The sequence below is a fragment of the Pteropus alecto genome, unplaced genomic scaffold (assembly GCF_000325575.1).
Source record: "Pteropus alecto unplaced genomic scaffold, ASM32557v1 scaffold42, whole genome shotgun sequence".
NCBI classification, from domain to species: domain Eukaryota; kingdom Metazoa; phylum Chordata; class Mammalia; order Chiroptera; family Pteropodidae; genus Pteropus; species Pteropus alecto.
The window spans coordinates 5,379,770-5,390,706 of NW_006434825.1; the positions used below are offsets into that span (position 1 = coordinate 5,379,770).

Consider the following 10,937-nt stretch of genomic DNA (forward strand, 5'->3'; position numbering starts at 1 on the left):
TGGACTGAACGCTCCCCTCCCCAGCCCCAGCTGTCCCTTTTCTGATTCCACCCCGGGGGCAACTGCCCTCAAGCCTAGTGACCATGGTGTCTACTGAACGAATTAGAAGACTATTCCAACAAAGACTCAAGAAATGTACGAGGAATAAGTTTTGGAGAAACTGGCCACAGCTAGAAGGGAGCTGGACCCCAACAGGGGACCAGACTGACATTTCTGACCATTGCGAAAGGTACTGGTTTAGCTCCATGGCTTGGAGGACTGGGCTTCAAAGCATATCTCCTACTTTAATCAGAGCTGCTCACACTTGGTGAGGGTTGCAAGCAGGGCCTTTGAGAACTAGGAGAGACTGGAGGTAAAAGGGGTGAAGGTATAAATGCTGGAATATCAAAATTAAAGGGGACCTTGGAGACAACTGAGTGTGACTGTTAATTATGGATCACAGGAAAAGGCTTAGAATCCCATGGCTTTTCAGATCCTGAGCCTGGAAGCCAGTCCTCTCCCTTCATTACAAGTTGCATGGAAGATGCTGTATGGCTGATAATTTTAACTAATCAAAAATCTCATTCTCCCTGGGAAAGCCAAGGCCCAAGCCAGGAGGCTGCCTTCACATACCTGATTATCACCTGTCCCTTCTCTGACAAGGACACTGGAACTGAATATTCCACTGATGCAAAGGGCCACTGTCTCCCTTGTCACTGACGGAAAAGGAAGTCTAGCTGGAACCCTGCAAGCTCTGGTCCTCCCTGCCTTGCCCACCCTTTCTGCCCCAGAAGGCAGGGTGCAATGGAAGAGAGGGGTTCCAGCAGCCCTTGGGTCTCCAGTTGCCTATGATCAGAGCTGTCTGGTCCAGGTTGGGGTGGGGCCTCCAAACCTGGCATACTTCTGGAAGCCGATCTCCCTGGGGATGGAAAGGGGCAGGATGAAGAGGAAGGCAGTGAGGCTGATGGTGAACTTTCGGTCTGTGTACCAGGGGTTGCCACCGGCCCCCTCAGGCTCCTTTGCCATCACAGCTATAACTGCACAGGGAGGAAGGAGGGAATGTCATGCCAGGCTACTGCAGGGTTTGGCCTTCCAGCTCTGCTGGGCCTCAGGACCTCCATCTGTCTAATGGGCCCAGCAGCCAGAAGGGAGGATTCCCAGATGCATGTTGGGCCTAGGCTAAACCCTTGGCAGGTATTCCATGCCCTTTCCCTCCCCACCCAGGATTCTCAGGGCCAAGGAGAAGGGATGAGGTAGCTTCTGAAGGAAACTCACTCTTGTCCTGCTGGTCCCCGATGATGATGAGGAAGGCAATGCAGGTGCCGAAAGTATAGATGGCAATGGCTACCTCACACAGCACGCCCGTCAGCTTGCCACACACAGCCCACACCACTTCTTGGTAGGTCCGCTCATTGCTGGCCTGGGAGCAGTAGGCCAGGATGACAAGGCCGCTAATGATGAAGACCAGCATACTCTGTGGACAGGGGCAGAACAAGAGGGTGTGGGAAAGGCCTGGTAGCAAACGGCAGCCTGGTCTTGCTCAATGTTTACTGGACCAATGCCCAAAGCCAGTCTGGCAAATGAGCCTCATCTTATTGGGCAATCATAACAGATTACTGGAGGATGCTGAGTTGAGATTTTCTTTAAAAGTTTTCTGGAAAATTTCAAACACACGTGAAAGTAGACAAAGTAGTATAAAAGAGCCCCATGTACTCGTCACTCAGCTTCAAAAATGATCAATTTAAGGCCAATCTTGTTTCGCCTATTCCTTCTCCCATTTGGATTATTTTGAAGAAAACATAAGCTACCATATCATTTCAGCAGCAAAAAATTCAGCGTGTAGTTCTAAAAGATAAATGTCTACTTTTTAAACATAACCACAAGATTATTAAATATGCAACTGATGTCAAATTTCCCTGATTGTTAAGAAGGGTTTTGAAGACTCATCTGGGCTCAGAGGAAAGAATGCTGGAATAGATTAGTAATGTCTGCATTGTGTGAGGGAGTGGGGAGTGGTAGCACATGTCACCCACAGACCATCCCTGATCCAAAGCCTCCCCTTTGAGGCAGAGGCCAAACCCACCAGCTAAACTACATTTCTGCCATCTTGCACTGAACACTCACCATCTGCAGCGTTATGCCCGCTGCCACGCCCCCAGCAGTGCTGAAGGCTGCTGGGAAGTTGAGCAACCCTGCACCCAGGCAGGCGTTGACTACGATGAAGATGGCCCCAAATGTGGAAGTGGTACCTCTGCTCTGACCTTCAGGAGAGGCTTCCTCCTCATTCTTGGGGTCCGTGTCCACACAGGGACTCTGCAGCAGACGGGCCCGCTCCCCAGCATCTGTGCTGAAGCCCCACTCGCCAAGGTCACTGTTGATGCTGACCTGGGCCATGGCCCTGGGAGCCCTCTTCTTGCAGGGTCTGTGGATTCTGCCTCACGACCACATCTCCTGGGCAGTTGAGGGAACACCTGCAGCTGGTGGGTGGCACCGGCCTGTTCAGGGCTGTTCTCCTAGGTCTGTGGGCTCTGGCTCATCTAAGCCTGGAAGGGAAAGGTGGGTACTACTGTGATCCCGAGGTGGGCATAGAAAAGTGGAACAACTTTCCCAACATCAGACGGCTGGGATTCAAAGCCAGGTGTGCCTCTGTGCAGAACACTGCATTGGGTGCTGTAGTGTGGGGTGGCAGAGACAGAGATAGGTCAGAGGTAAATCCTGCTGGTTTCAGACTTACAGACCCATAAGGTAAATAAGACATAAACATGAGAGGGGTCCTAACATGTCAGCACTGGTCATAAGGTTTGGCTAGATCGAATCACTGATCTGGGGTCACACATTAGCAAGTTGCAGACCAGGATTTGGATCCAGATCTGTCTGGCTTCCCGGCCTGTTTCCATACCACAGGGTCCCAAGAAAAGCACTAGGAACCATGGGTATTTCATTGTATTCCAGCCCAGCGCACCTCCCTCCAGCCCAGAGCCTAAATTCTGCAGAGTTTTCAAAGCCCTTCAAAATTCAGGCCAAGTTTCACTCTCCTCCCATGTGTCTGACCTAACCACTGCCCATCACAGAGGCATCCTCTCTGATGAGCTCAGGGGTTTAGAATGGCAAAGGAGGCCCCCTGGGAGGTCAGATGCTTCTCATTGTTCCTCCTGGTGATGGTGGAACAAAGCTGGGAATGGTACACTCATGAGAGGAAAAAGGAACAGTTCAGGTGCTCAGACATCTGTTACCACGCATGCAACCAAGGGACCAGCTCTAGAGAAAATATCACTCTGCTGGCTCCAGTCAGATGCCACAGGGCTTCTTTTTATGCAACCAGCTGCCAAGCCAGCAACTCAGTCAAAAAAATCAATCAATCAATCAATCAATCAATCAAAGCAGTGAGTAGTGGAGGAAGAGACTTGGGCTCCCCGGCTCCCAGCATAGCTTGAGAGAGAGCCCTGCAAAGTTAGAGCTGCCAGGACTATGAGATCCTGCTCACATCTCAGACACAGAGGTCTCTGCCTTGGTCCAAGATCGCTCAGCCTCCTCTCCCCTCGAATTATTCAACTCCATGGTCCCCAGCTTACCGGCTCTTTCCACCTGATGGGCTATGGTGCAGGGGGTTTGCCCTTGCAGCTCCTTCTCCCCAAAGATTTGGGATCTGATTCTCCTCACTTCTCTCTCTGGTGCCAATTTCTTCTTTCTCAAAACTACCTAAAATCTGCTGTCAGCAGAAAGAAGAGTTCGAGCTGTTACTGGGCTGGTCAGCAGAGTGAAGGGAATCAAGCCTCTCCGACTTTAAGTCATAGAAGGGAGATCAGACCAGATCGGACAGGGAAATGGGCTCACGGAGTGAAAGAGCCTAGACTAATGTCACAGAGGGTAGTTGGCTGAGCCATGATGAGAAGGCAGATACCCGCTTGCTCAGGCCGGAGCTGTAACCATTGCAGTAGGCCGCTCAGATCCCAACCCGAGCAGGTTCCCACTCCAGCCTGGGGCTGGATCCCAGAAACAGGAGGGATAGATTGCACTGGGAGGTGGGCCAGGGCGCACCTGGAGTGGAGGGGAAGATCCCCAGGCCTGAAGTGTTGCGCGCCGGCTGCTGTGGGGTAAATGGGGAGAGGCTCTGGGGCTCCATACGGGACGACTAGGCGGAGACCAGGCAGAGACAAGCCGGGCTAAGGCGCGGCAGAGCCGGCTCAGCCGAGGGCTGGCCTGAGACCGAGGACGCCGCGCCCCGGAGCTCTGCAGGGAGTCGGCAGGGCTCTCCCTCGGTAGGGGCCCTGGGTACCCGGAGACCTAAATCTGGTACCCTCCAACGCCTCTATCTCCCGAGACCTACCTCCCGTGCTTCTGCCCGAACCGGCTGCGCAGACACGTGACCAGCAGACACATGACCGCCGGGGCTTGGTCGGGCCGCGGGACACGCTGGGAGTTGTAGTTTCTGGGGCTGGTATTCCAAACTATGTACCACAGTTTGTTAACTGATCACTTGTTGAAGGATATCTGAGCTGTTTGCAGGTTTTGAAAACATAAATTTTATTGAGCATTATGCATTTTAATATAAAATTTATCTTTTTATTGTGTCCAATACAGTGGTTTTTAGTATATTCATAGTTTTGCAACCACAACCACTAATTTCAGCATTGTTATCACTCTCTCCCCAAAACCCTGTAACCATTAAGTCACCCTCCCCCACCCTTCCTTCCACAAGCCCCTGGCAACCACTAACGTACTTTGTGCTTTGAGTTAACTGTTTTCAAGTTTCATATCCATGTTGGAGCATATTAGTGCTCCATTTATTTTTTATTGCTAAATATTTCATGGTATGGCTACACCACAGTTTTATTCATTCATCAGCTGATTGGACATTTGGGTTGTTTCCACTTTTTGGTCATTGCGAATAATGCTGCTATGAACACTTGCACTGTTTTTGGTGTGGATGCATGTTTTCATTTATCTTGGGTATATGTGTAGCAGTAGAATTGCTGGGTCAAATGGTAACCCAAAGTTGAACTTTTTGAGGAATTGATAGACGGTATTCCAAAGCAGCTCCACCACTTTACATTCCTGTCAACATTGTGTGGGGTTCCAATTTCTCCACATGCTTTATTGTCTTTTTGATTATAGCCAGCCACTCTGGTGTGTGTAGAGTGATTCTCATTGTGGTTTTGATTTGCATTTCCCTAATGACTAGTATGTCTTCTCTGGAGAAATGTCCATTCAGACCCTTTTTTCAGTTATTAATTGAGTTACTTGTCTTTTTATCATTGTGTACTTTATATATTCTGGATGCAAGTCCCTTATTAGATATACGATTTGCACTACTATTCTAGATTTTAATAAAATTATCATCTAAAAACAAGTTGTTCTTTCAATTGTTAGATATAAACCAGTAATTCCTATGGAAAAAAAAAGAATTCCACAGTCCACAAGTAAGGAAAAAATTGAAAAAAATTCTCAAGCTGGTTGAGTGAACTGGATTTTGGTTGTTTAGATGTTAAGCCTGAGGCAGCTTTGTTAAATAGTACCCAATGGCTGGTCAATGGGTCAGCTGTATCCCAACCACCTAGAAAGTTTTCTTTTTATTATTAAAAAAAAAAAAAAAAGATTTCCAAACTTTATCCCAGATATATTGATTCAGAATGCCCAGAAGGTAAGGCCAGGGAACCAATATTAAAAAAAGTAACAACCCAGCTTGGCAAACTACCTCCTCTGTTAGGTGGACAAACATTAACATTTTAGACCCAGATTAAAAAACTAGGAAAGGGTTGAAAGCAAATTGCTGGGAAAAACATCAGGGTTCATTCACACCCCACGTGACTGTTTTCAGTGAGGTAAGGGACTCAGTCCAGGGTGAGCTGGCGATACGTGTGTTTAAAAATAACAGGGTCAACAGGGTGGTCAAGTTCCTTTCCAAGTTCAGGTCTCAGCAGCCAACTTTCAACCGTTTGTGTTCCAGACAGGCGGACTTAAAGCAGTTTCTCCTAACCTGGGTGGTCAGTCCCTTTATGGAGCAGCTGACTGACAAGTTTATTGTTCTCCTTTTTACTTTTCTAAAGACATCCAGGGAAAGTCCATTCCAGATAAGTTCATTCACTTATCCTTTCACAACTTTGGGGGATTCATTTGCAACAGGAACACAGGAGAACCAAGGGTCAAGGACGAGCCTGCTGCACACTTCAGGGAGAAGCGAGGGGGAAAGAACAAGTCGAGGGGACTGTCCCCTCCCAACAACGACCAAAACACTGTGGATATGCTCTGGGCCTGACTCCTGCTCCATTGCCTGTCTGGCCAGTAGCTGTCCAGCCTTGAAGGACTCCTAACGTGAAGCAAGGGAGACCAAATAACCTTGGATGGGACTGATGCCAAGCAGGTGCCACTGTTAGATGCTTGCTGATAGAGTACATGACTTTATGCATCCTGCTTGCAAATCATTAAAAAAAATTAAGTTAGTTGCCAACTTTTAAGCATCGATGGACCTTCCATAAAAATCAGGATTTGTTCTATTTGAAAAATTTAAGACGTGCTGTCTTGGACTTTCATTCTCACAGTGCCGGTTGTTTCCCTATCACTCACCACTGAGAATGAGGGTTGGTCGCCAATGGTCATCTTGCAACCAGGCTGCATCACTCTTTTTACTTTACGTTCACTATTTATATTACCTCCTTGGCTCCTATAGACATCTGAAGCTGTTGCCGCCCCTCCATCTTCTCTGCTTCCTGCCTACATCCACAGGATCCTTTGAGGTACTCCACTTGTCCCCCAAGGTCCAAAGGATTATATCTACGTTTCCAATATCTTTGGACCAGACAAGCTGAATGGCAAGGCAAAGACAAAGATGAGGCTTTAGTTTACATGTGGAACAGCTAATGGCTTATGGTCAGCTGGACATGACTGCGGACGGACGGATGGGATATACAGCCATTCCTACCCTTTCCTCTTATTAAAGAAAAAAGAAAACATTGTAGACAGTGGTCGGGTCTACGGTAACTTTATTGTAACAGAGAAACCAGGCTGCAGTAAGTCTACACGATTAGAGCAGATGGTGGATATCTTTCCAAAGGGTGAAGCCTGAGCCCAGCTGGCAGCACACAAAGGTTAAGACCAAATCCCAGAATAACTTCTTTCCTGGTTCTACCTCATATCGCCCGACTCGTGACGTGAGATGAGTGACTGCTCAACAGCACTGAATTAAGGTACTAGGTCCAACTGGGCAGAGGCGACATCCCGCAGGAGACAATCACTGAAGGGGATGGCAAAATAAGTGCAGTTACTTATTCTCTGCTATTCTTTACCGAGAAAGGGGAGGGCACGGGGTGAGCAGTAAATCATGTTCTTTTCTTCAAATAAGTATATGCTATAGGATGGAGCTGACGGTCAATCCAGCAGTAGAAGGGATAAAAATCTAGGCTAGTTATAGATCTTAGTGCCTGAGAAAAAGAACAACAGTGATAAGGGAGGACAGAGGGACATTAAAATGCCTGCAAGAACTAAAAAGGAGAGTCTTCTTTCTTTTTCTTAAATAAAAATGGAAATTGCATCTCCCCCCGCTCCCGAACTTGCTGCAGTGGCAATAGACGTGCTGGTTTTCAAAACACACAGTTTCTGTAATGTGGTCTGTTGATAAGGTTGCTCAATTACAGGACAAACAGGAGGCTGACAATGTTAGAACTAGGTCTTCTCACAAAGCCTCTAATAAGTGGTATTTTCATTCCAGACCAACACCATAAGGTGCTTCAATTAAAGCTTCTGAAATATTGCAATGGTGTGATTGATAAAATTTTTTGGCTACGACTTTCTTGTACATGTAAACTCTTTTCGGAAAAGCTGGAGATACAAAGATGAGGGAGGGTTTGGTTTACAGCCACAAAGTTCCACACACCAGCCACAGATGCTTCTATTTCTCTACACATTCTTTTCTGAGAAACGCATTCAAACGCTGAGTTTTAAGTACTGTGGTTGAAAGAAATGATTCCGCTCACCACCGTCCACCCTCCTGCTTCCTCTGTGAATCTCACAACAGCAGAGGTCGACTGGAAGGTTGTCTCTGTTCTGTCTCACCAGGGAAATTACTTGGTGACCTGGTGAATGGCATGGGCAAGGTAGCCCACGTTGCCTGAGGTGACCCCTGCCACAGAGATGCGGCCATCCTTTGTCATGTAGATGGAGAACTCCTTGATCAGCCGCTCCACCTGCAGAAAGAAGAGTGCTCAGGCACTTTCTGGTCAAGAGGACTTCCCCAGCCCTGGCATGGAGCAATCATCAAGTGTTAAAAAAGAAAAATCACAGAGGCTGTGTTTTCTCACTTAAACCCTAGTCCCAGAGTTTGGTGTGCTAGCTTAGAGTGCAACAAGAAAAAAAAAAAGCTATTTTAAAGTAGGATGTGAATTCTGAGGTGGGAACAGGTGAAAAAAACCTTAGATTTAGCATTTGTAGAAAAATAGATACAGAAGCCAGCTATGGAACAGCTATTTCTCTTATTAACATTTAGGCTCCTGCTTGTTCTGGTATCTCTGCAGAGAAGCAGTAGTGGTCACAGAAACGACACAAAACAAGTTCTGCTCTTTGGAAGTCTGCAACGTCATGGAGGATACAGACAAGTAAACGACTAATAAAAAATAAGATAGAATGAATGCTACATACTTCCTTTACCTAAAAGGGCTCCAAAATGACTGTTTTTAGGGTAACCCTGAATAGGCGGGTGACATATGAGGAACTCTGGTTTGCAAGGACTGATTAATTGGTCTCCTACAGAGAAACTGGAGTCCACTCACCTGTTCAGGCTTTAGTCCTGTAAAACAGAACATGCCGATCTGGTCGGTGATGTGCTGCCAGTTGTGGGAGGACCCCTCCTTCTTGAGGTTGGAGACCAGCTGAGTCCGCATGCCGATGATGCGGTCAGCCATGCCTTTCACTTCTTGCAACCTGCAAAAAACCCCCGAGATGCAGCTCAGTTCTGGCCAAGCCCTGACAGATAAGCCACAGCTCACAGCTTTTTTACCTTCCTCAAGCACTCCCCTAGCGTGTAACTTTTTGTCCTTGACGGAGTTATATGCTGGTCCAGGAAGAAAGCTATTTTATAGCATTCTGTTTTATACCAGAAAACTATTTTGAGGCAACAAAAATAGTTAACATACTTGAGTTATTAGAAAAAAGTGAATGAATGAATCATGATAACACTTAGGAAGGCTAAGGCTCTCTACCCCTTATGTAGGGGGCAAAAGCTGTGGATTAAACAGTAAAATATGACCTTATTTTTAACATGGATGGAATAAACACTCCTGCCTTCAAAAGTAAGACAATGCACTGTGAACCTACAACGTGCCAAGGTGCTGAGACAGAGAGAGAGGGATGAGAAGTGGTTCTTGCCTCTGAAAGCTTACAGTGGAGGCTGGGAGGAAACCTGTAAACAACCAACTATGGAACAAGGCAGGACAAAGTCAGAATCAACAGAATAGTGCTGTGTTAAGACAGCCCCAGGAAGAAAGGGCTACTTCTCTGGGGAATTGGAGATGGCAGTCCTCTGATCACACATGGGTGGCTAGATTCTAGATACATTTTCCTCTTCCTCAGAATCTACCTTTTCCATTTAATTCCTATGACTCTGTGGGTAATTCTTGTCTGCTCTCACCAACTAGATGACTGTAAAATCATTTACAGTTTGTCTCTGCTCTAATGTGTTCACTTTCCAAAATCTCTCTCTACAATGATGTCATGCACAGTTAGAACGTAGGTTACAAATTGCCAATTAATGGTCAGATAAGAGTCTTAGTCATGTTTTATTAGACCTAGCTAAACATTTTAAAATTGGTCACTTGCACATAAAAATGTGGATTCATGGTCTCTCTAAAAAAATAAGAAGCTGGCAACACTGGTTCCAGCAGTGCAGTTACTGTATGTCACTAGTGGCCAGTTACTAGCTGGAGCTAGAGCCCCTCGCACCTCTGGGGTGGCATTTGATTTTAAATTTCCTGTGGTCTCAGCCATCCAGCCCCATTCTTTTTGAGGCTGGGGTCCTAAAGGCACTGAGTATATGACTGCGGCTAGATCTGGGGTGAACTTAGCAAACTCTCCCATGCTCTTTTGTCCATAAAATGAAGTTCTGACTTCTCACAGTATCAATCAACGTGCTTCATGATCTGCTCCTACTTCCCCAGCTTTGCTGCCTTCTATATTCTCCTCACATGCAGTGTTTTTGCCACAAAAACCATTTGGGACTTTCGAAACACACTCAACATGATGCACTTTGTGAGTCTGTGCCTTCCTCATGCACATCTCTGTCCAGTTTTTCTCTTCTGCTTTATTTCCTTTGGGGGGCGGGGTGTGGGGGGGAAACCTTCTCTTCAGCTCAAATGCTGTTTTCATTACATCCTTCCTAATTCCCCACTAGAAATCAATGGCCCTTCCGTTAGCCAGCATTTATTACATTCTGTATTGTATCAATGCCATATGTGGATCTTTCTCACTAGATTGTAACTCCCCAAGGCTAGAGCTATCTTAGTCATCTAGCATAGTATCTTTGTCACCTTTCTACACTAGACTTCAAATGTGTGTTAAAATGCACACAATAAAAAAATTAAGTTTTGATAACTATTAGGGAATGTGAAAATATAAAAAAATACTTAAAATATTAAGTAAAAAAAGAGATTAGTATAATTCTAGGTGATAAAAATGAAACCAAACCTACACATACATATGTAACAGTATGGTATATAGTATATTACAATTATGAGTAATTTTAGGCAAAGAAAAAAAAAAAAGCTGGGGACGTGATTCCATAGCGTAGCGGTTAGCACGTCTGCTTTACAAGCAGAAGGTCCTGGGTTCACGCCCCAGTGGAGCCACGGTCCACGGTCTACGGCCACGCCACCCTGAACAAGCCCGATGTCTGATCTCGGAAGCTAAGCAGGGTTGGGCCTGGTTGGTACTTGGATGGGAGACCACCTAGAAAGACCAGGTGCTGTAGCATA

At 46.4% G+C, this 10,937-nt stretch overlaps 2 protein-coding genes and 1 pseudogene across 2 annotated transcripts in view; 1 reads left to right on the top strand and 2 right to left on the bottom strand.

Annotated features, from left to right (window-relative positions):
* Positions 1 to 4,428, bottom strand: part of SLC38A7 (solute carrier family 38 member 7) — a 10,156-nt gene extending 5,728 nt beyond the window's left edge. Inside the window, exons 1-5 of the mRNA XM_006909724.3 lie at positions 4,307 to 4,428; positions 3,552 to 3,688; positions 2,104 to 2,522; positions 1,255 to 1,453; positions 868 to 1,016 (exon numbers count right to left, since the gene is read on the bottom strand). Coding sequence (XP_006909786.1) covers positions 868 to 1,016; positions 1,255 to 1,453; positions 2,104 to 2,373 — 618 coding nt within the window. The 5' untranslated portion in view covers positions 2,374 to 2,522; positions 3,552 to 3,688; positions 4,307 to 4,428. The remainder of the gene's footprint in view (positions 1 to 867; positions 1,017 to 1,254; positions 1,454 to 2,103; positions 2,523 to 3,551; positions 3,689 to 4,306) is intronic.
* A 2,514-nt stretch (positions 4,429 to 6,942) lies between these two features.
* Positions 6,943 to 10,937, bottom strand: part of GOT2 (glutamic-oxaloacetic transaminase 2) — a 17,139-nt gene continuing 13,144 nt past the window's right edge. The window contains exons 9-10 of the mRNA XM_006909725.3: positions 8,742 to 8,892; positions 6,943 to 8,159 (exon numbers count right to left, since the gene is read on the bottom strand). Coding sequence (XP_006909787.1) covers positions 8,037 to 8,159; positions 8,742 to 8,892 — 274 coding nt within the window. The 3' untranslated portion in view covers positions 6,943 to 8,036. The remainder of the gene's footprint in view (positions 8,160 to 8,741; positions 8,893 to 10,937) is intronic.
* On the top strand, positions 10,821 to 10,936 carry LOC112478231 (annotated as a pseudogene).